Raw genomic sequence first — 25,125 nt, 5'->3', positions numbered from 1 at the left:
CATTGTTGTAACGGTGAGAACCCCCAAAGAAACCTACACATGAAAAAGAACTTCAGAAGCAAGGGCAGACTGCTACATGCTTTTGGGGATCTCCAAGAGTTTCTGTTGCCTTCTCCTTCCCCCAAAGGTTTTTCTCATCTGCGTTTAGTAGTAAATGCTGCTGGTGAGGCAGTGCTCAAGTTTGTCACAGGGGTTAGTTGTGAGTGTGGGCACATTGGAAGATTCTTTCCATTAATTTCTGCTACTTATCATCATAGTTGTGTTCATTCCAAAATGCAAATTAATTGCTTACCATAGGAGAAAATCATGTAATGGGGCTCTAGAGAACATAAATATTTAACTGTGTTTTTAAATACATTCAAATATGTGTGTGTGCAGAGGGGAGGGTTTAGTGGAGGCAATATATTCAAATAAACATGTTCGATATTCTATTGTATAATATATCAACCCTGCAAACTCGTACTAATTAGTATTTTGAGCTCTCATAGTGTTACTAAACCATTGGCACCAGATGAATAAAATGTTTAGAAAACTTTTTTATGATCTTATTGGTGCATTCACCCTTATCAATGACCAAAATTTATCTTGCTTTAGCAAATCAACAGATTTCTTTCTTCTGCTAAATGTTTTTGGCAACGCAGACGGAGAACACAGCAGTCAGGGCCCTGCTCAAAGGCACAGATAACTGAATGGATTACTTCCTACATTAAAACCAGCTTGTTGACTTGGCAAAGAGCCCTGGTCAAGTAATACAACCAGTGCTGCTGCCATTTGTTAATTCTGCATAATTAAACACCAATTATACATAGTATTGTTTTCTAGCAGGCTCCTCAGCTGGCTTTTCTTTATTATGATTCTGTGCCAGTTTCCTTCCTTATTACTAAAAAGGTCTTTTTATTTGTTATTATAATTAGGAGGTTTAAAAGATATCAAATTTTTCTAAAGAGAGAATAGGAAATGATTATGGAAGTTGGCATATCATTTTACATGAAAGACATTGCATATAATAGGTATTTTGATTTTTTTGCATAATCTGAGGAATGTGCACTGTACTATTATAGGACTCACCAGAACAAGTCTATTAGTGAATATGTAATAATAAATTAATGTATTTACAAACCCTTTCCAAAGTCTGTCTTTTTTAAGACACCTGGAAATTCAAACATAGAACCAATATTAATTTCTCAGCATTTTCCTCCTTGTTTAACAAGGCTAAGGCCTATTGAAATGAACAAAATATGTGCCTAACTGCTGTTTTAAGGCACAAACCTCAATATTCTGTTGAAGTTGTAGTATTTTAAGCATCTCGTCATATGACTAGATGCTAATGGAGACTGTATCAAAGGATGTTGATGACGGTCCCGGTGTTTTTAAACTGTGGTGTTGTCAGGGATGCAGCCCTATTAGTAATGATTGAGAAATTTCAAGAAAGGTTTTGCCTGTGTTGCTGGGAATAGTGGAATATGAGGAGGAGAAAGCTGGAGGCTGGTTTAATACTTTTTTAGAGTTTATCTTTCCCTCAGTTCTGAGGAAGGTATCTGTTATGTAGATTTAATACTTATTTCTAACTGCTTAAGTTCACAAAAATACTCTGGAAAAAGGTTGTTTGGGTTTTTTTACCCTTTTTTATGATTATTTATATAACAATATTACAAAAGAGTAATACAGACAGCCAAAATAGGTATGGGAAGTCCCTAGAGACTCTAAGTGTGTATAATACAGTCCATAAATTTTCTTGTTAAAAAAAAATAGAAAGGAAAACTTTCATGCTTGATAATCATTACAATTTAAAAGCTCAGGAAGGATGTTAACTGTATCTATGACTCCTAATCCATGGATTATTCAGCTGTCACATACACATACTGAATCTCTATGCAACATCCTCATGAACTTTATTGAGAAATGCTTCTATGAGTCAGTGGCTGGAGCTCATTTCTCAGCAAATTTTTTTCTTCCCTCTTATCTCCTTGTGACTCTACTCTCTTTATCTATTATTTCCTTCCTTTGAATACACATAATTATTGGCCCTCAAATGAAAATGCAGAGTTTTGAGCCTGGCAGTTCTCAGTTCTTCATTTACTGGATCACAGGCAAACTCAGCTATAAAGAGAAGAAGACTTAGTTGCCTGCTTAACCTGTGAAGCCAGGAGGTCAATGGGACTTCCCACAGCACATTATAAAAAGGACAAAAGACTTTGTAAGATGAGGCTTTTGGCTCATATTACAGTTTTGTCAATGGAGCCATTTTAAGTTGCAATTGTCAGTAAAATCTTTTCTTGACTCTCTTTCAGAATAGGTCAGCTGTTTTGAATCATGGCGTGTTGTGTATGAAACATATATTTCAAATTCCACAAGCTCAGTAAAACAATACTGTTTTGTCTTACTCGCTTTAAGAATCATGGTATTTTGGCATATTCTTTGGATCTTTTATTGTCATAGCTATTATTCTTCCTGTCTTAGGCATATACTTTCATTTTCATTATGGTTTAAATAGAAGGGGAAAAAAGTGTGATTCTAGGATTTTTTTTCAAATTTTTATTTAGATAGAGCTTTCCTACATCAAGTATGTCTTCATTTTACAGCTGCATCTAACACAGCAGAATTTAACTAGTGAATTTTTTTCACCATAGAAAGCTTCCTTTGAGTCTTTTATCCTGAAAGAAATCTTTTAGAGGACACCCATGCAAATCTGGAAGGGAAGAAACAGAGGGAATTACAATGAAAAAGAAGTACAAATTTTTTTTTGTTTCTCGATGCAATTTTTTTTAAACAGCTCTAGGCTCTGGGATGTAATTTATTATCGCTGTTACAATAATGCCCCAAATATGGCAGGTGTTGAATTGTTTCCCTGACATGTAGTCAAACCTGTCCCAAGTTTTGAAATGTCAGTTTGTATTCAAAAGAGCTGGGATTATACCCCAATCCAACAAAAGCTTCTGCAACATATAGATAATTTCTCTAGAAGTTTGTGTCATTGATTCTACAGTTTTATTTAAAGAACACTCCCCAGTCATGGCACCAAGATTTTGTTTGCAGCAAAGTACTCACCTAAATCTTATTTTGGATTAGAATAAGTGGGGAATACATGCATAAAAGTGGGTCACAACAGTATAATGGCTGTAGCTTGACTTATCTACCCCCTAAATGCCAATTTTTATTTATATTCACATGTATATATTTATAATATATTTATATATGCACATTCTGAGTGTATTTTGATATCCCAGTGATTAACTGTAGAATGATGTGATAAGGTACATTTATAGTGCACCTGGGACTGCTCCCCTGCAGCAGTGCTCCTGAGGCAAATCTGGTTACACCACTAATAGTCTCCTCAGGATCAAAGGTTGAAGGTCACCTGGCTAACAAATCATGAAGGTTAGAAACAGGAGCATCAAACCATGAGAAAGGATGGACCCTCAGCTCTGCTTGGGAAGATCATTAGCCTCAAGCCATGGACAGTCCCACAACACTAGTCCTTAATGAGAAGTTGTTTTTATGCCTGTAAAAGCCATTTCAGGTTTTAGCTGGAGTTTTTCAAGCTAATTTTATTTTTCTCTGCTTCTGGATTCAAAAATAATGTGACTCTCCTCCTCTCAGATTTGAAAGAAAAAGAGTGGGAAAAATGTCAATACATTATAAATAAGTAGGGAAAAAAAAATGGGAAGATAATTTGACCACACAACAATGACACATGGACCCTCCATATGGCAGTTGTAGATGCCAAGATTTTTTTGTCTGGACTTCTTTGTCTTGAGAATAACCTGGGTGTGCTACAGCTAGCCCAGCTTCATGAAATAAAAATATTTAAACCACATTATTTATTCTTTCCAAATTAGACTTTTTGCTATATTTAAAATGTCACTAACTTCTTAAAATACAAAAGAGCAAGCTGTTGTAGCTTCTTCACCTAGACGTGATCCCATAAATCAGTTTGGTGGGTGACAAGGGCTGCTTTGACATAACAGAGAACAAAACACTGCTCATTTTGTAGTTAATTTCATAATTAGCAGAACCTGAGCCAAAAGTCTTAGAAGCTGCAAATGCGGGTTTGGGTGCAGTGAGACACTGGGAAGAAGAGAAATATATCTAGTGTGTATCATTTCAGTACACAGTGGTATTGCAAAACATATTGTTTTAATTCTTCTGGGGGCTTCTGTAGTATCACAGAAATACCAGAAACCATTTTGACATTAGTTTATAGTAATGACAAAACCTAATCTGTTAAGATTTTGTGTCTTTATTTAGTAGGCAAAGTTCTATTTTGTAGCTTAGTTGTCTCATACTAAGAAAGCTGAGTTTGTCAGACTAAGTTGATGCTAATAATTTGAGAGAATTACAGAAAAAATTATTTTGAATGCTTAACATATTAATATTTCTCTTTTTGCTAAAGAAAATCCCTGTTGTCATTTCTAAGATGTGAATGGTGCTATGTGAGATAAATCATTATTTTATGAAATAGAGAATACCTATACAGACTCCTAAAAGCACTGGGTTTCTGGAGTAGTGGCAAGTTTAGGCTCACAAAAACTATTTCTTTTTAGGCTGCAGCAGTTGATTTTTCTGAAGATGTCATCACAATGCAAATACAATGTCCTCTAAAGTATAGGAGTAGTAAGACAAGAATTGTGCTTACACAATTCTTAACCTTCTTAAGTATTGAAAGTTTCAGTTGTTAAGAAATGTCTTAGATAAGTTTATGCTTCATAACTTTACAAACTTCCAGATTTTTACCAAACCATTTTGTATATTTAATTTATAGTAATAGCAAAGATATGAAGACACATTTCAATTTGCTATGCACATGCAAATTGTATAATTCATTGTTCTTTTATTTCCATTTGATAGAATGGGTAAAGAGAGGCTCAGAAATAGATCCACAGAGGTCTCTGGCATCTTAGTACCTGTCTGGATTTGAGTACTTTTGATCTGATCATGGTAACTCAGCAAGAAAGTGACAGATTAAGATATTTAATTTCAAAAGTAAGCAGCTGAGAATGTTTCCAGGCTAGCAGTCTTCCTTTCAAAACGTCTGTCAGTCCTTAAGATTTCCTCTTCTTTAAGCTGTCTTGATTCCAGGAGCCAGAGCATTCTCTGAAGTAAATTTTCCTTTGTTTTCTTCCCAAGCAATCAGTCACAAACTGTTTCCTGTAAATTAGAAGAACTTTTGTAAGCATGACCTTATTTTCTGCAGCACATAGAGAACTTTGCCTCAGCAATCAATTTTCTTTCACATGCATACTTAAAAATGGCAATAGGGTTTACATTTTGCTTTGCTGGGAGAGGGACTAGGAAGAAGAGAGAAAAATAGAAGACAGCAATCAAAGCCTGCATTTTATATTTGATTTCATGTTAGTTATATAAACATAAACCTAGATTTTTTTTTTAAATTAATATAACAGTTAAATGTGTTTTGAAAAAGCAGACATTAAACTTGTGTCTTATTCAGAATATTACAGATTAACTATTGCATTATGTAAATAGAATCAGTGGAAGGGAAAAATTTATTACATGCTTACTGATCCTTTAATAAGAATTGAAAATGCTCCTTTGTGTGCTCATCAGCTAGTTATTTATTGGCCTGGAAATGTTCATGAAGCCAGGAGATGTCCCCATTTAGGCTTTATAATACCTTTGGCTTGCTTGATGCCTTGGGCTACTTAGGTTAAACTTTGAAACTAGTCAACCTTGTGTAGTCAGACAGCAACTGAAAGCTCCGAAAGATCATCAGGGTTTTGAGACATTCACCAGTGTTCTTTTTCTCTCTGTATTGGCTCCAGCACCACAGGCTTCTAAACATGGGGCTGGAAGACGTAGTTGTGGAAATCTGGAGAGTAACTTCCTTCAGATATAACTTGTCTCTAGCCACAGTGACATCTCAGATGTCCAGCTTCAAAATGCAGATGATAACACTACCTTCTCCACCTTGCAGACTTCTGAGGAAAATGTTAGTTCACCATTGGAGAGCTTTTGGCAGTGGTGTCTGTGAATTTATTGGTTTTAAAGAAGTCTGATTCCTGATCATCAGTCAGTGTCTGTACACCTCAAACATTTTGTACTTCACTTGTTATCTAATCTCTGGACTGGGAGAACATTCTGAAAGGGTCATGGAATTAATGACTAAGGGGTGTCTTGGGAAGTTATAGTAAGATCAGTCACGCAGCTTCACTTCTACAATTTCCTAAGTTTCAAGTTCATGGCTTTGTGACCATAAGAGCTTACAGCAGTTTTTCACTTGCAGAGGTTTTTGGTTGGGAGTAGGAAAGGGTGTCATATCAAAACTGTATATTAGTTGTTGCTGTTGACTAAAATAACTGTCACAAGGTTTGTTGAAGGAGCCTGTGTCTTGCTGCTCATTTCAAAGAGACTCAGGCAGCCGTCTGTACTGTTTCCAATTCTTGTTCATTACCATTTATTTCTGTTGTCTATAGATGCCCGCAAAACATAAAGACAGAGGAATCAGACTTACAAGGGATGGCTTTCATCCCCCTAAAGGGATTCCTGAGAATATTAGAGGGATGAAAGTGAAACTCTGTGTTTTCATCCCTTCAGACTTTCTGCTTTTCTGTCCCGCCAGCCTCCCCTTTCCACGCTGTAATTCCATCTCCTCCCCTCCCAGCAGCAGCAGCTGTAGCTCAGCTCCAAAGGGCCCCTGGAAGCTCTCCCCGGAGGCATCTCCCTGACCCCGCTGGGGCTCCAGCCTCAGCTGCAGCAGTCGGGGGCTCTTCTCAAGCCCAGGCTTTCCCTGTGGTTGAGCGCTGCATGAGACACCAGCTGGATTTCACCAAGTGTCCTTGCAACAGGAGATCTGGTTCTGTTTTCCTCAGATATCTGTTTTCACTTTTTCCAGTAATAAAAATACAAAAGAAATCAATTGTTTTCTTAAAAGGAGCCACAGGCTGGGCCAAATGTGTGCTCTCTCTGCCCCTTTTCTCTTTTCTCCAAAGAGATTAAATAAGGTAGTAAGATAAGCTTCACCTCCCACCTTGCAGCTTCCCTTGACCTTGAAGCAGCTAAGGGAAGCCTGTGTGAACACGTTTTTCACACACATGCATCGTAAACTTTGTCTTATTTTCTGCTAACAAAACTTGGAGCACTGAACAACCTGAAGCATTGAAAAAAATGCCAGGAGTCTTCAGGCTTGATGGGGGAACATGTTTGCAGTTGAGAAAGAGGTTTTTTAAATAAAGAAAATATCAAAAAGTTCCTTGCAAAGATTAAACTTCCTAAATGCACACTGAGTAAAATAATAACTGATTGAATTGGTCTAGAAATGAAGGATTGATCATTAGCTGAACTGTCAAGTTGAAAAACGAAAACCAGTTGCACGAGAATAGTTACATTTTGTAAGGAGGAGGCCAAAGAAAAAAAAAATTACGCTGCTTCTAGAACTTTTCAGAGACACATTTTATTAATAGGGTAGTATTCAATTTGTTGAGTTGTATTTTGGTTGTGTACTAGTTCAGTCTGCTCTACACTTTTTCTCACAGAAAAAAAAAAAATTGAAGCCATTTGCACCAAGTGCAGTCCATCCTTTCTGCCCTTGGAAGAAGATAATTTCCCTTTCTTTCATTGATCATCTTTCTTCAGAACAGCCAAACACTAGGGTGGGAGTCATATGCTTTGCTCTTTACATGTCAGTGTGAGCAAAAAACAAACACCTTTTAAGTTGCCTGTGAAATCAGATGTGCACAGAAATGGAGTATTTTTCCCTCTTCTAATCCTCAGATACTGGCAGGCCAAACAAACCATGGTCTCAGATACCTATTTTGTTTTGCCCTTTGACTGAGCAAAGGTTCACAGGCAGTCCGGTACCCCTGAGTTTTGTGTGAAAGTGGCTCTCAACATGTATCAGATCCTCAACTGATAGAATTCTGTTCAAGTCCCTTTTAGCTCCTAGCAGCACAGCACTTCCAGGGATCACCTAGTATTTATTAATGTGATATTTCCTGGAGTGATTATATCTATATGTCCTATAATTTAAGAACAGCAAATCCATTGTGTAATAATAATTCCTAAACTGCAATTTCAAACATTTATCATTGAAATATTTTTCTCTAAAATTAATATCTCATGGTTACTTTCACCTTGGTTGGATGATGTATATGAGAATGAACGCAAAAGAGAATCAATATAGCCATTAACTGACTTGCCCACAGGATATGATAAATGAGGGGCCAGTTTAAATTCCACTAAATTTTTCTTGATAGTATATCATCAGAAAAATCTTCCTGGGCCTATAGCATTTTTCATCAACTGCATTTTTTTTCTACTTATGAATGGCTTTTATTTTCAACTGTAAGAATCCAAAGAGTGGAATTAGTCATTCATGTTTAAGAAATATGAAATACAAAATTTCTATTAATGTGAAACATTCAGATTATGAAACATATATTGATGAAATAAGCTGAATGGCATGAGGAAGGGCTTGGAAGTGTTTTACTTTAGTCTAATTTTCTACAGAATAAGGTTTCTGCAATCGGAGTCAGCATCTGTTTTATCTCCTGCTCTAGTCTTTTCTGAATTCACTTGCTAATCTTAATCAACATCTTTTATAAAGATGGAAGGAGTCTCAAAGCTATACCTGGACCAGGGGATGTGAGGTGCAGTTGCGTTTTGTCTGCATATTAGGACAAGATTCTGCTATACACAAACTTCTGTCTTTTGAGACAGAAGAAAGATACCTGTGGTGGGAGGCCTCAAGGAAAGTGGGAAAGGTTTTGTCTAGGCCTTTGATTGGGATGACTGGGGGGGGGGGGGGCAGGACCCTAAGACACTCAGCCTGAATCTAGTCAAACATAATTATGTTCAAGTTTCAAGCTGAGGAGAAAAGCTTAAATAGGAGCTTACCTAGGGAGCCTTCTTAGTCATGAATGCCAGTCAGTGTAAAACTAGTTAACATTTCAGTCAATGCTTATGGGAGATTTTATTTATTTATTTCAATTTTTTACCCAGTTTTCCTTTCATCATTGAACATAATTTTCTTTGTATTTTATATTTCACTTTTCTGAGACTAAATGCATTTTCAAAATCAGAGCCATTAGAAAAATAAAAACTATAAGGAAAACATCTTAGATTGGTTTCAATTATATTATTTCTAACAAAAAAAAAAAGTTTGTTTTTATTGCTTGGTGTTTTGTAGCTAAGATAAAAGTTCTGAAATGTTTAACAGTTTTAGAAGCTTTTCCTGAAGTGCATTTGAAATAGTCTTCACTTCAGGTGTGAAGTCTTTCTCACTGACTTGTTTAATGCTTCAGTTCTGTTCAGTTTTGAGCATTTATGTGCCCTTACAGCTTATTTACCTCCAATGTTAAGCTTTCAAGATTGTATCACGTCTCTTCTGTCACTCTACAGTTGTAGAACAGCAACACAAGTTTTGGTAGAGTTGAATAAACTGTACCACTTGAGTAATAGGAATGATGGGGTAAACTCAGTAGTCTCTTTTGGTTTAAAGTTTAAATTTTCTCACTATATTCTGAGAATTTTTTTCCTATTTTAAATATAAAATAATAGTGTTCTGTGTTGTTTTACTTTCTAACTGTTTTCAGTGGCAGATGGGTCTCTAGCTGGATGTGTTATTTGATCCAATGTGTTACTCTCATTTTTTCATACCCAGCACCTTCTGAAATTGCAGTGCTTTTCCAGGAATTTTCTGTAGTCTGGCCTCCTAAAAGGAAAAACGATTAATTGCCTTCAATACGCTAAATATGCTTTTCTTTCTCTAAGGTTCTTATGCTTTTGTATTGTTCTCCTGTCTCCTTTTTCCATAATTTTCATACCTATATTCCCACCAAAACAAATAAAATAAACCTGAAGCCAGTAAAAGTATTAAATGCCTTCTCATTTTGTTCTGTTTTGTAGCAGAAATTTAGTAGACTAGTTAGGATAATCTTGGATATACCTAAAAATCTTTAGTATCATAATATGCTGAAGTATCAAGGTAGCAAACCCTTAAATACAGCATGCAGTTGTTTAAATTCAGTAGCAGTAGTGGTGTGTCGCTGAGTTGTGAGCCACCTCAGAAGTTTGTGATTGATAGGTAATTTATACAGGTCTGGATCTTTGGCTCTGTGGTTATCAGTGCCTTGATCTTCTGAAATACTCTGTTAGACAGCTAAACTCTGCTCCACCTATTTAGGTTTAGGCTCTTTGTAGTGAACTAAAGTTTTCCACTGGAGACCTAAGCAGAGTCTAAGCTTCCCCACTGACCAGACAGTAAAACTGTTGCTGAAGGACATTTTCTTGGTGTGGTGTCACATCTGCAGTGCCCTAAACCTGCTGCCCATCAGCGGCACCCAGCCAGGGTTGGGGCTGCTGCCTCCACTGTCAGTGGTGTCACAGCTGGGGCACCCCTGGGCTGAGGTCTCAGCCAGGACCAGAGAGAAGTCCCACGGGCACCAGGGCATGGAAGAGCTGGGCAGGGGCTGCTGATGGCCGCCTCAGGGCTCAGGCCCTGCGCTCATATCAGCAGCCCGTGGGAGCATGCAGTGCTCAGATTGAAGCCAGGGCATCATCTTCCCTGTTGGAATTTCAGTGCTGGGTAGCAGTCATCCTAGCCTGTAGGGATGAAGCATCTATTTCTTATTTTATCCAGTTTGACATGTTTAAATTTGTTGAGGATCTCTGCTAGAGGCGCTTGAGGGCCCCAACAATATGGAACCAATCACGCTAGAAACACATGAGATGTATAATGTTGCTTCAGAAGTATTTTTTATTTCCTGCCCGAAGCAGCTGCACCAACACATTAAATGAAGGTAGGACAAACAAACAGTTGAGGCTTGATAAAGAAATTTTTCTTTTATCAAGCTGTCACTCTTGCAGTGTTGTACTTTAGGTCAGCGATATTAAAGCTGTGACCCAGTCAGCAATTATATACTTGGGAAACTTTCTACACGTAAATCTGACACAATGAATTCTTAGTCATCTGTGCTTCCACTTTCAGTTCATTACTGGTGATAAATGAGTCCCTTATTATGAGAAGCCTAATTTCCTGGTCTCTAGCACTATGGGGGTTTTGGTTTTGCTTTTTAAGGGGGGGCATAGCTATTTCCTTCCATTTGCTATTTAGTTGTTTTTCTGTATCTCCTGATACACAAACTGAAGCTTCTGATAAGGTTATGTCTTTCTGTCTACTTATCTCAAAGGTCTGGTTGGTTTTTGAACATAGATGTGTGATTTGGTTAATCTTTACCATCTTGATAGTCTCATCCATCAAAATTTTGATGCGGCTGCTTTTGTTATTGACACTGGCATTGTTCTCATCATATTTCTGTAGTTTAAACTTATCCTTCTTCAAGGTTCATCCTTGATTGTTTTGGGCTTTGTGCTTCCAGTAATAGCTCTAATTATTTCTGTGATTCCTGTGGATCTATTGAAGGTCCCTTTTTGTTTCAAAATTACTGCCGCTAGCTAGTAATTCCTATACTCAATGTACACAGTATTACAAATTAACAATATTTAGAGAAATCTGTAGATCCTTGTAAGCCCAAGTACCCCTTGCTGTGTCGTATGATTTCTTATCTGGTACAAATTTTGCAAAGCTGAATTCTGACAAGATAGAAGAGTTATTGATTGTTCTCCTCCTCAGCTATTTCATTTCATCATTGTTCTATTTTGTCTGGAGTTTAAGTTCATAAACTTGGAGTAATTTTTGACCTTGTGCTTTCTTTTGAGGCTGACATTAATCATTCTGAGAAATGAGATTCCCAGCTGGAAGATGCTAAAGAACCATTAGGAACTATTAAATTAACTTACTACTATTTTATCTTTCCCAGTTCAGACTGAGAATTATTAAGCTTATTGGGGCATATCTGTATGTTCCATTATGAGCTAGATAATAATTGCTAATTCTTTATTTGTGGCTCTTTCTCCCACTTCCCTGAAGTATTCACAGCTGTGCTAACAGAACCCTGCATACAGTCAATGAGAGCATTTTGCTGCTTTAACAAGAAAGGGCTTCAAGCCTAATATCAAATTTTCCAGGCAAATGCTTACATGCTCCATCATTTGTTTTCTTAAGGATATGATTTTGAGCAGTGAATAATCAGCTCAGGTAAACAAAGCAAGCAGGAACACCTGTTGTACAACTTCTCTCCAAGGCACAAACTCAAAAAGCTTCTTTGTAAAATGAATTTCATTATGCTGCAAAAAGCAGAAGTTCTTCATAAGAGCTTTACAGAGAGAATGCTTGTGATCAAATAACAAAAGGAAAAAACTTCCCTGAAGTCCTTACCTCTACTTAGTATGAATAAAAAAGAACAATTATTTTTAATCTTTGGATTAGAAAAAAAGAGTATTGTTGCAAGTGAGTTACATTTAATACATTTAGAAGGTGAATAGAAAAGGGAATTCTGGACAGTCTTGAATGACTACGATGTTGTATGGATATGTATGTGTGGTTTGATGATGCTTGTAGCTTGATGGAAATTTATCCTTGTAGAGAAGCACTGATTGGCATGGCATGTCTTTCAACTCCATGCCTTTTTACAAGTCAGTGTGAATATCTTTTTACCTTGCAAGTCACCTTTTCATTTCACTTCAAAGTCATCCCTGTACATTACCTACCAAATACTTTCTTGATAGGCCACAGTGATTTTAATTGTCAACTACAACAGGGTTAAACCTTGATTTTTTTAGATCCTTAAATCACTCCATAGGCTATAGTATGTTTTTGCTTTGTACAGAGGATAAAGTAAATAGAATGTGACTGACTTTAAATGTGGAAGGACAGAGACCTTTACAGCCTATCCTGTCTGCTGGCTTCTTTGTCATAGTGAAAGAGCTGGGATGTGGGAGGCAAAAAGGAAGGGAAAGCAAAGAAGAGTAACAACTGGACATATTTCCTCGAAGAAATCCATATGCTAAGGGTATCAGTAATCACAATGGGGCTGAAGTCATTGCTGGAAGGTAGAAAACATGTGTTGGAAACAGCAAAATGGTTCAAAATGTTGCCCTTTTAAAAGGAGGGGGAGTCAAACCAAACCAGAATAGATAGGAATCTGTTCTGAAGGCGAATAACCTGTGATTCTTGTGATACCAGAGAGACTTTCTTGCTTAAGTATCTGCTTTAGTAGGCTGAGTTAATGTGCCGGTGTACTGCCCTGCTGGACAGTGTATTAGTGCAAGTATGTCTAGTCTTTCTTTAAGCAACCATTGACATGCATTGATTTAATATTATTCTCCGTGCTGAGCTCTGCAGATAGACTGGCAGAATGCAAATGACACAGTTGTGTTGCAGATATATCTCTGACAACTCAGAAGACGACTTTGCATATTCAGAAAGGCAAAGGAAGGAGAAAGGATGTTCTCAGCTCTTGGATTGTGTACATCTCCTTCAATATTCATTGTTATGGTAGTTTTAATTTCAAATCATGTCACTGCAAGGCTGCTGATATGCTGAATAAGTTCCTGCATTTTTCTTGTCTGTAATTGTCATTAATGAGGGAAATTCATCACCTTCCCAAAGTTCACCACTCAGCTGAAAAAAATAAGGGGTAGTTAAGCATGGTGGGTTTCTTGCTGTGTTCCAGCTCTACAGCAACGAGCAAGTGAACCCAGTTCTCTGCTGCTATTTTGGGGCAGCTACTTGTAAAGCAGCTGCATATTTCAGCCTCAAAACATACTTGCAGGGCTGAAGCTATGGAAGAGGAGCTCCAGGGGTTAATGCCTGGAGGACTAAGTGTAGTCTCAGAGTTTAATTCAGTAGTTAGGGGATTACTGCAAGAAGTCCAGTGGAGTTGGATGATTGCATGGGAAGCTTGCGTAACCAGTTCTGCAGCTGTACATGGTATTAGTTGCTATTATTTAAATGTCTTGATAGTAGTTCCCACAGCAATCAGAACTTTCTAGACAAACATGTAAGTTTACTTGGAAGAAAACAAAATAAGAGGTCTTCTAAGGGAGAGAACATTTCCTGAAGCAAGTTAAAACTCATAGTTTGCAGTAAAGAGAAGATTCAAAATACTGATGCTAAGAAATCGATGTCAAGTAGGTCTTATGCGTATGCCACATTGAACATAGTCAAGATGACTGGTGAGCACTTCACAAAAAATTAATTTATTTCTGCATTTTCTGAAGAAACATTGCTCATTACCTTGGAGTAGAAAATTCTGTTATAAATCTGGTTCTCTCTTCCTAGAAAATGGATTCTTGTCCTAATTAATCATAGTGCCTTGCATAGGCTACTGATGGGTCTCTTATCTACCTCTGCAACTAAAGCAGCTGGGGCCACCACCTGTTAACTCACTTCCAGCACCATTTAAATAGCCTCAGTGGCTGTTACCTTCGGGTTTATCTGGCAAGGAAAGAAATGGGAGCAGATGCCAAACAGGAGAGAGCGCTACAGGGGACAGCCCAAGAAACACAAGGAAAAGCCAGAAGTCAAAGAGCAAGGGCAGGTGGAGAGAGGGCAGTAGGCAGGTTTGGCAGCATCAAAGTCCTGCAGTGCAAGTTTGTTGTGCTCTCTGCCAAATACCAAGTTTTGAGAATTTAGGCGTTCAGTCAGAAATGTTTCTGTGTAATTGGATTCATAGGGTGACTGATCCCACATTCAGCTTATGGTTCTGCTACTCAGTAAAATATGTTTGCTGAATCTGTGTTGCTGAACACCTAAATAAATTAATTAATTGCAAAGATACAACAAGGTCGTCTCATGCTTACGCATAATAAATCCTCACTAATTTACTTTTTTCCTTAGTTAAAGGCTGAGTGAATTATGAAAATAAAGGGAAGGAAAGGTTTTTAAATAGCATCCACTACTGAGGTTTTGTCAGGATTTCAGTCATGCTCTGTTCTTTGAAGACAATAAAAAAAAAGATACTCAAACCATTAAATAAATGCTTTATTCTTCCTTGGTTTAGAAAAATCTATTTCTAAGGGGTTTCTTTTACACTACAAAGTGTTCTCTCATCAGAAGAATGTATTTTGAGCATAAGGAATATCATTTCTGTACCTGTGCATAAGTGCACATTTTATTTTTAGAATACTTATTGAATTGCTAGAACACACTTGTACAAGCTATTAATAAAAAAGCATCCTTGTGGATTTATTTATAATTTGCTTGAGCCAGCTCCTCACATTAAGGACATTATGAGAGCAATTTCTTGCCTTTTTCCCTTATCTTGGATCTTTCTTAACTTCTCAAATGAGGCAGCTGAGCAGTGTAAATTTTTAATGAAGAAGTACTTATTACTTGTGGAGAGTCTTAGCTGATGAAAGTGGTTATAACTCCCTTAGTTATCCAAAGTAAACAAGTTATCTGGCTGAATATAAAAGTCTCTAGAAAGATGCTGTATTAAGTCTTACAAAAAAGAATATTTCCTTTGAGCTATTATGAAATATTGGTAAGGATATTCATCAGATTAACCAGCCTTGTGCTATACAGGTTTCTGATACAGACATGTGAGTGTTCACCAAGCTGCGATCATCTAAAGGTGGCCTAATTATTCCTAATTCTGCACATAGCCTGAAGTTTTTCCTTTTCGTTCCAGATCTCAAGAATAGGTCTACATTCTTGAGAGCTTGTGTGTATTTTTCTAAATAAACATATGACATTAGATAGTACTTCCCTGTACAAAAGTTGCTTCTCATGGATTTAATGATTTGACTTTAATCAGTAGTTCTCCTTTAGGTGCTATCCTTACTTACTTATATCCTGATAATACAAACTGTTTTGTCATTATGTATAACCAAGTGAAAAAATAGGAACAAATCAAATATTTCTTAAGACATATTATAGTGTATTTCTACTGTAGCTCCAAAGAAAACCTAGAATAAATCAAAATAATGCAAAAAAACTTGGCTACTAATTTAGTTCCTCATCTTAGGCTGTGGTTTGATGCAGTCCCAGTTGGGCTTTTTTTCTGATGTGTCTTCCTGAGTTCATCTAGATCACTAGAAAGGAATCAATGGGAATTGATCCAATTTGTAGAACACAATTCTAATATTGATAGTAGTTTATATTCATTTGCTTCACCCTAATCTTTTATTAATGCTCATTTGCAAAATGCTGTTCATGCTGTTTCTCCCAGTTTTGTTCCACCAAGCTGATGATGATAATGAAATTTAGAGAAACATAACAAGAAATAATGAAGTCATAAATTTTGGAATTAAATATGGTAACAGTTACTGATATTATAGTCAGACATTTTTCAGTAGTCGACTTTAATTTCAGATAAACAAAGACCAGTGCAGAAAGTCAGACCCATGAGATTCTTACAGCAGTAAGAAGTTGTGTCTGTTTAGGTCTTTTCAATTTTTCTTTATGTCCACCAGGAGGCTGGGCCAGGACATCAATACTGAATCATCTGGGGATTTTTAAGGATGCTTCATCAATAAAATGTGTCATCCAGATACATCTCCTGGTTCAAAAGAAGCAATAACTGATGGCATCACTTTCTCTTAGCAGTGGGAAAAAAAGTCACTGGTGACTTTTTTATGAAGACCAAAGCCATGGTTAAAAGCATGTTTAATATAATTTTTGAGGTTAGAATTGTAAAATGCACTTGAATGTAAGTGGCTGTGAAAATAAGTGTGTCTGTCTGGTTTGAGGTGTTCTAGGAGCTAAGAGAATGAATAACAAGAGCAAATATTTACATTTTGGATTTTCTGATAATTTTGAAGAGCTAAAGATGTGTAAATTAAAGCATGAATGGTGTGGCCATCTGATAAAATGGAATAACTTGGAGATTTCAGTGGAAATTTCATTGGAAAAGTCTCCTCACATCCATGTAAATCTTCTGTGCTGTCCAACTGCCATTGGCACCTAAAATTTTTATGAACCCTGTATGATTATGAAAAATCCTCTTTATGCTTTGAAGGGGTCATGTGTGCTTGGGCTGACTAAGCCTGAAAATATTCCACCAAAAAGCTGGAGCACTAAGTGCTAGTAAACTTAGCACTCTCCTGCCAAGTCCAAGTAGATGTTTGTTGGGTTTTTTTTGTTTGTTTTTTTTTTTTTAAATGTCTTGCCCAGCTTAATGAATTGTGGCTCTGGAAATTTCTCTGGAAAGAGGGGATGAGATATTTTTCATCATAATGAGGGTGCTCCCCCTCTCAAATAAGGAGTGTCTCAAGTGGTCCTGTGAGAGAATAGTGTAGTGTAAATTGCAAAGCGGCGGCAGGACCCTTATTTTTTTGTTAGTCAAGGCTTTACTTTTCAACTTCCTTTTCCCAAATAAACTCATTTGGAACTACATTTAATTAAAAAAAAAAAAAAAAGGAGGGGGACTTCTTTTGACTTCATCCTGAGGTTTTGTATACTTATAGGTAAAAGTATTTTTTCTGTTTAATTTTGTTTGGCGGGGGGAAGGGTGCACTGTGTTGGTTTTTTGGGCTTGTTTGGTTGTTTTTGTCGTTTGGGGGGTTTTTTATGTAATGAATTAACACAGTTCTTGTGCTCGAGGCGCGAGCTCTGGTGTGGCCTCAATCAGAGTGAGTCCAGCTGCGTTCTTCTGTGCATCGCAGAAGTGACCTCAGCATCAGGAAAAGGGCTGCTGGCTGGGCTAGCTCGCTGGCTTCTTTGCAGAGGGAACACGGCAGGAGCCGATGGGATCGGCTCACGTTAGCATGGAGACACAGGAAGAGAGAGGCTGTTCTGGTCCGACTCCTAACAGGTTTATTGTCAGAAGTTTCGCCACCCAAACAAGCTCGGAAGGGACGGAATGTGATGGGATATGATGGGAATGATGGGATTCTCCCTTGAGGCTTGTCCTCAGTTTTATAGGGAATTTGAAAACCGCAGTGAAAGGGGAAAACAACCAATGAGGTACAAGCCAGGGGGAGGATACAGTGTAACAAGAGCCACTGGGGAAAACCAAGAGGTGGGAGTTATAACAGAGAACCAGTGAACAACCCAGTAACAGGGAATTTTCCTGAACCGGGGGAGGTGGCTTGTACCCGGGTACCGCTCAGGGGGGTGCAGCTTAGGCTCCTGAGCTGCCCATCAACCCACCCTCTGAGTCTGCCTCTTCGGGAAACTCAATCCAAGGGATGGGCTGGGATTGATTGGCATCACGCTGCCCCAGCCCCGCAGTGGACTGGGTCACCGCAAAAATGAATCAACCAATGCCTAGGCGTCTTTTTAAAGCTTACATTTTATTTCAATGAAAATGGGCTCCTTTTTTTTGAGCAACTAAGAAAAAATAGAAACCTTGGTTTAAATGTTTCTTGTCTGATACAGAAATTCAACCAAGATGTCCAGCCATATTGGAGAGTATTTTAAGGGGCATCTCTCTCTGTCACTTCTGTGAAATCTCTTAAGGACTGGTTATGACATTTCTTTGAGGGATGAGGCATGAGGTTCAGCCTCTGCTTTGACTCAGACTGAACTGTAAATTCTTCATACATCAGGTGAATTGCTCTTGGGTTTATAGTTCGTTTGCTTCACATTTTTTGGCATTGTAACTATTTCAAAAAGGGTAATGATGTAAAATTGTTTATTATATTTAAGAGAGCCAAGTTGAAAATTCCCTGATCCTACAGCATGGTAGTCATAAGAAATACATCATGTCTTAACATTCAGGACTTTTACTAGCCGTTCAACAGAGTGCCTTCACAGCAGTCCTACAGTGAAATGTGTTATTTAAGTCAACAGTACTTACTTCTGTTGAGTATTTACAGGGACTCCCAAGCAAAGCTGGAACTTGTGACAGAGCTGAAATTAAATTCAGCCCAGCACAGAGGGCAACAGCCCAAAATGTAGCACTTACTGTTCAAATGGGTAGAATTCATCTTTAGTGAGTCATTTCCAGCCAGAGACCATAATTTAACATTAACTGAATATCATCTTCAATATCAGGTTGAAAAGTAGCATTTCTCAAAGAATGAGAGAGTGAACAACACCTGTATAGTTTTAGATTGTAAATAACAAGTGCATTGTCTCTAACAGATATCATGTATCAGTAGTGTCAAAAAGAGATTAAGTCCCTCATTTACCTCCACTGAGTGATTGAAGCCAAGATTTGCAAGCCTAAATAGCTGTAAGTAGTTGTAGCCTGGTTTTTAAAGCTGATGCTCTCCTAGCTTGTTGGCTTTATTGAATGCACAGCATTTCTGAATTGGAGACTGATCGTGCTAAAACTCTTAAGTGAGCTTTTCTAGGGGCATTAGCATTGGTTGGTTGTGAGGTGCTGTGGGGAGGATGGCCCAACGCTTGGAATTCCATATCTGAGGGGCTATCTTGGGTAAAAATTCTGAGTCGCTGTGCAATTATATTTTCCACATGACACCAAACACTACAGTGACACACAGAACATGTCCAGTAGCTTTCGGTGCATCTTCTTCCTCCTCCATCATTTTGAATAGTGTGTGGTTAAATCTCCTAGAATGCCATCAATCTCTCAAGATGATGATCAGCAGGTTCATTGGTTAAATTTGGTCTGGGCTCTCTGTAGTCGATTATAAACCTTTGCACTAAAAAAGGCAGGCACAGCCTCTGCCACTTAAATTAATAAAAAGTCCCATCCTTCTGTCCTTTACTGCAGTAATTTAAAACTTTGACCCAATCAACCCCTGAATGCAAATGAGTGAGCAATCTGGAGAAGCAGAGTGTTGATCCAGTCAATCTACAGCCATTTTCAGAGCAGATTTTAAAGATGTACGTGACATTGGCCATTAGTGAGCCAGAAAAGATGAATGAGCCAATAAATGAACATATTTCACTTCTTTCATCTGCCAAGATGAAACATCATCTTGGTGTTCAGTTGCTTTTTGTTGTTTGGTCTTTTATTTTCTTAATTTGCACAATAGTATTTTGAAAGGCATGCTATCAATCCTTTAATTGACTTTTCTAAAGAAATATTTTTTTCCAATAAGTCCCCTTGAGTGGGTTGGTCTTGAGGATTTTGGTCTTCTTAAAGTCTTTCCTTTGCAACTCATTAAAAAGATTTTGATTTGTAAAGATATTGTCTATAAGACAATTTAGAAAACAAATAGAAAAAATGAATATTTGGCATTGAGTTTTAAAAATGAGAGTGACTGAGCTAGTAAAATTAACTATCCAGAAAAAAAAAAAAATCCATTTACGTTTTTCTTTTTCCAGTTTAGTTACATACACAATTGCTTTAGGTGTTTTGTGAAAGTTCAGAGTAATTTTTAACAATGTGTGTGGATTCTGTTGAAAATGAACAGTTACTTTCAGTCATTATAGAAGTCCAGACTATGTCTGAGAGAGCAAAACACGTCTTTGCAATAATTAATAAATTATCTGACACCTGTCAACAGAGAAAAAAGGAAATAAGCAGCCTATTGTTGTGGCAGTGTTATTTTTGCAGATGCTTCTTGCAGTTTTCTTATGAACAAAATATGAATGTTTCTTTTTACATATTATCTGTTGGACAGTGCACTATCAAAAGTAAATTAAAATAAGATTTTAGATTAATAAACAGTTTTACACTAAGAGTAAAAAGATCTAGCAGTATTGGCGACAAATTCCTTTGGGTTATGTTGTTTTGTTTTCAGAGCAACTGGGATTTTATTTTACTTTCTTGTTTCGAATGATTTAGTTCATTATTATGAGTTTTCTTCATGGTACTTTATGGTGTTTTGATCAGCAATTTATCTTGGGGCCTTAAAACATGTGTTCATTTATGTGTTTAGCTGACCAGCTGCCTTCCCTTTTTTCCTTTTTCCAATGTGACATTAAAATGGAGTGATTCCTAGCAAGGATCTTTTAGCGGAAAACGCATCTTACTCTGTGCGATGCTAAACTGTTGCCTTTTCACAGAGGTCTCTACCCCTTTCCCCTGCCCCATCTCCCAGCAGAGGTAGAGCAGCCCCCCTCTGTGCTCACCAAGCCCCAGTCGTCCCCCCGCCTCCTCCCCACAAAGAGGTGAAGTCCCCTGAGTCTGTAATTGCCAGGAGATGAAGCGATGATGGGGAGTGATCACAGTCAATAGCTTTGATTAACAATAAGGTGGAAAATTAGCAATGCTAGCATTCAGCTCCCCTGCCTTCCCATCCCCATATGCTCCCTGCAGCCTGTGCTGGCTGGTTTGCAGGGTGGCCACTGTGCCTGGTGGGCTGCAGAGTGACACTGGGAGTGGGCAGAGGGGGAGAGCAGGCAGCTTTCTGGGGACACTGTGGACAATGCTCCCGGCCCTGTCTCTCCAGGCTCCGCCACGCAGGCGGGGGAAGGACAAGGTGTGCCGTGTGCTGGCACTGTGGCTCTTGCTGTCATTTCTGGATTTAATTGTGTCTGGACGTGTTGTGATCAAAATGGCAACTACTGTTACTCCTGTGACCCCATCAGCAGCTCTGGTGTTGTTTCCGACAGACTCCGAAGACCTAGAGAGGGGGAACGACAGCGGGACACCACTCCCCACCTCTGATAACGGCGACAATTCACTGGGCTACACAGGTAGAGTGCACCTTTCCGAAATATTCCTGACTGCCTTCTTCTGACACTTTCCACCTACATCTGCCATTGTCACCTGTACACGTTCTTTTAATCATCTTTGCTAGCTGGCTCTCTGTCACCATCACTTTTAGAAGTTCAACGTTGTTAGTACTGTTGGGAAATACTATTGTGTCTTTTAACTAACCAAGATGACTGTCCCTGTGTATGTTAGTACATGTCAATGATTTAAATGTTTAAATTTGCCTTGTTGAGACAATGCACCTATTATTTTCCTTTGAACTGTATATATTAGTGCATGAGGAAATATATAATCTCAAAGAAATTTTTCCAAAGACCTAGGGGATTTTTCCACTTGTTTATTTGGGGATTTTTTTTTGCTTTGTTTCTATTATAAACAAAAGTAAAATACATTGCAGCAGGGAAGAAAACCCAAATGAGACTAAACTGTGATTGGAGAAGAGTATGTTTCATTCACTTCTGCTTTGCATAAACTAAAGAAATGTGTCTCTAGGCCAAATAAGAAAAGCCACAGAATAAGCAGCACCATACAGCAGTGATCCCTGAGGAACCCAATTCTGTAACTCTTCTGCAGCCTGAAATGTTACCCAGCTCCAGGAGTCACTGACCACAGCCCAGTCTCATCTGCAGTCATGGTTTTTCATGAACAGCTGGTGGTCCAGTGTGACTCAGATATTCCTAAATGAGACAGTCTTGCAGGGTACAAGAAGAGGATAGGCAGGTATATAAGATAGAGAGTGAGAGAGAGAGCAACTTATCTATTCAAAAAACTTCAGTTCCTGTTATATGCCACTTATAGTGATTGCAGCTTTCATCACCTACTCCTCACAATCATCTCTGCATGTGGTTTAAAACCTTGATACATAATTTTATTTCAGTTTAAAATACTTTTTATTTTTTTCTAAAAAGGTAAAAAAGCTAAAGCAATACAAATTTCCCCTCAGTCAAGATAGGTGCCTTTTTAGGAAAACATAGCATGAATCCTGCTGCATGTGGATTATTTTGACTTTTCTACCTTCTGAATATTCCTATTATTTTTGTTCTAAATTCTTTCCCTTGCACTCTCCAAGTTTGTGACATGTACATTCTCTGGTGCTTGTGGGAATATCATATTGACAAAATATAGCTTAAAGAATGGATTTTTCCTTGCCGTAAGTTAGACTTTTGCTTTCAGAAAACAGGGCTGAGAACCGTGATCCCCGGGTCTTGTGTTTAAACAGCCACTAATTTACTTGGAACAACGAGTCAGAGTCTTTTAATAAAAAATTGGCTTAGTTTTACATGTAGATGAGCAATAGGTTCCCCTCCAGCCTCCTCACCCATCCCTGGCCCGGGGCTGGTGCTCGACAGCCTCCCACCTTCCCACGAGGTAGGAGAGGGGCCCTGTATGCGCCCTCCAAAATCCCCCTTAGGCACAAGAGCAACGGGGGTAAGAATTTAGAGGGAGACTCCATCCTTTTTCCCCATGGAGAGGGGCTGGAGGTTTGACACAGGCCCTGCCATGACAAGTGCACTGGGTGGGTGATGGCAGGCAGAGGGTGCAAGGGCTGCAGGCAGTCCTGCTCCAGTATTTAAGGCAAATAAGGCAGCGTTTAAGACAAATCTCCTCTCTGAGCACGGGACAATGTCCCAAGCAGAGCACAGACCCTTTTGCATCTGTCCACCCCTGAGGATCCTTCTCCCATACCAAGGTGCACACGAGCAGCTGGGCATCCCAGGAAAGGCCTCTGCAGGATGTTGCAGCTGTTTAACCTGCCTCTCTGGGACTAATGGGGTCATTTGGGAGGACTGACAAAGTCAACCCGTGCTCTAGTAGCTCCCCAGAGGCTCCACTTCTTAACTCTAGGCCATATTTTAATAGGCATTTTCCAAGTAGGCACAAAAGTCAGGATCAAGTTAGAGGCAAACACAAGCTGAACAAAAATTAAAACCTAGAAGGTGACTGGTTTTGTTTAATTGGAGATTTTGTGCTTCTATTTGAATGAAAGACCAAGTTTTTCATGTTTAAAGATTTAATGATCCAGTATTTTTTCTCCACTATGTAATAGTAATCAGTAACACTATGTGTGTTTACCTTGGTCTATATGGAAAAACCCTGAGGTATTTACGAAAATTAGTCCAACAGGTTTCTGTAGTAATCAGTAAGAGATTTTAAAAATAATATTCATTGGAATGCAACCTTACAAGTAAAGTTACTTTTTTTTTTTTTCCCCAATTGTGGGCTCATTCATATGGGTGTTATACGGAATTCCTGGATTTTACAGAAGTATTCTTAGATCATTTTTGTTCTCTCTTATCTTTAGAATTCTATTCTCCAAAAGGAAAGCCATTTCAGAAGCTTGTTTGTACTGAAAATTCTCTGACTCTCCTAAAATCACTTGGATTAAGTCTGGGATGCCTGGACCCAGGGGTAAAATAAAGAGCAGTTTATTTTTCAATCATGTTTCTATCTTCAGGTGGTGCCTGAATGGACAAAATGCACACAAGTTGGTAACTGCTGTCATACCATAGGACTGTACATTTTTGCTCATACTGAGAGCACTGACACATCTGCAGGGCATGTCTTCCATTCCATATAAGTTTAGCTGTGAGGTATGGAAACTAAACATTTGCTTGTATGGGAAGTTTCAGGATTAGAGATTATAACTTTTTCCTACATCTTTTTCTTTCCCTAGACGTTTCTCATGGTGAATATATGCAGCTGTTTTGTACTGTTTTTAAGCGGATGTACATGACTCATAGGGAGGGTTTCAGTGTGCTGTCCTAAAGCCCCCTTTGTCACTATTATTCATTCTCCTAAATCACTAAACCAGGAGAATTTTTGGTGTCCCATTAGTTTTGTTGTCTCCACTGTGGATGTGAGCACTTGATTTGAGAAGTAACCTCACACCAAACAGTAAACTCATCAATTTCAGGGGGGTAAGAGGACATGGAAACCCAAAATGTTTCAGATAAAGTCTAAAGTTGTTAATACATTTCAAGATTGTTACAGCAGGGAAATGGTGAACTCCTATTTGACTTTTCATGATTTCGATATGTTATAGGACTGAACTCTAGATTTTTTTTAATCATTACAGTAAAGTGACATCCAGTAGATGTTACACTTTTTATAGATCATCAGGGTTTTATAATCAAAATAATTATTAATAGTTATTAACTGTAGACACAGCTCAAGAGGCTTTATATGAATCTATGTTAAAGATGATCACTTTCAAAAAGCATTTGTAACATGCATAAGTAGGGGCTGAATAAATCACAGCATCAAGAAAAGAAGTTCAGCCACTAAGGATTGTTCCATATGCATGACACTGATATTAGACCGAAGGAGTTTATAAGAAGGTTTTTTTTCCTGCATATTTAATACCAGAGAAATACTAAAGAATAAAAAAACACATTTAAAAGCTGTTGTGACCCCATTGGCAGCATATTAAAAATGCTAGATATAGCTGGATTGATTCAGCAAATAATTTAGGGTTAAAAAGATAAGAACTTTTAACTGTAACTCTGTCAGTTTAAATAATTGAGGCAGGAAGATTACCTTGTCTGCATCTTCACAAAAGATCAGTTTTACAGTATCATGGTCAGATTGGAAAATAATTGCATACTTAAGATGCGTAACAGCAAAAATCTGAATACCTATTTAAACCATGTGGATAAAGAACAGGCCAAATCATAGTGAGATTCAATAGGATAAAAGCATATGAGTTAGATATTTTGTGTTGTATTTAATTTGTCCTAAGGAAGACACCCAA

The 25,125-nt window shown here is 38.0% G+C and overlaps 1 protein-coding gene across 7 annotated transcripts in view; it reads left to right on the top strand.

The window, feature by feature from the left end:
• The window catches only part of ROBO1 (roundabout guidance receptor 1), a 699,448-nt gene that overhangs the window by 319,371 nt on the left and 354,952 nt on the right, over positions 1-25,125 (top strand). For 6 of the 7 annotated variants that reach the window (XM_042037872.1, XM_042037877.1, XM_042037876.1 and 3 more), the window contains one exon: positions 21,272-21,355. The exons of the other annotated variant lie outside the window; for it this stretch is intronic. In XM_042037872.1, coding sequence (XP_041893806.1) covers positions 21,272-21,355 — 84 coding nt within the window. The remainder of the gene's footprint in view (positions 1-21,271; positions 21,356-25,125) is intronic. 7 annotated transcript variants of the gene reach the window in all.

Source organism: Corvus kubaryi, unplaced genomic scaffold, assembly GCF_017639235.1.
Source record: "Corvus kubaryi isolate FWS band 111438036 unplaced genomic scaffold, C.kubaryi_AGA036_p1.0 37391, whole genome shotgun sequence".
NCBI classification, from domain to species: Eukaryota; Metazoa; Chordata; class Aves; order Passeriformes; family Corvidae; genus Corvus; species Corvus kubaryi.
Note: the sequence above shows the minus strand (reverse complement) of the source record. Positions and strands in the feature narration are given on the sequence as shown.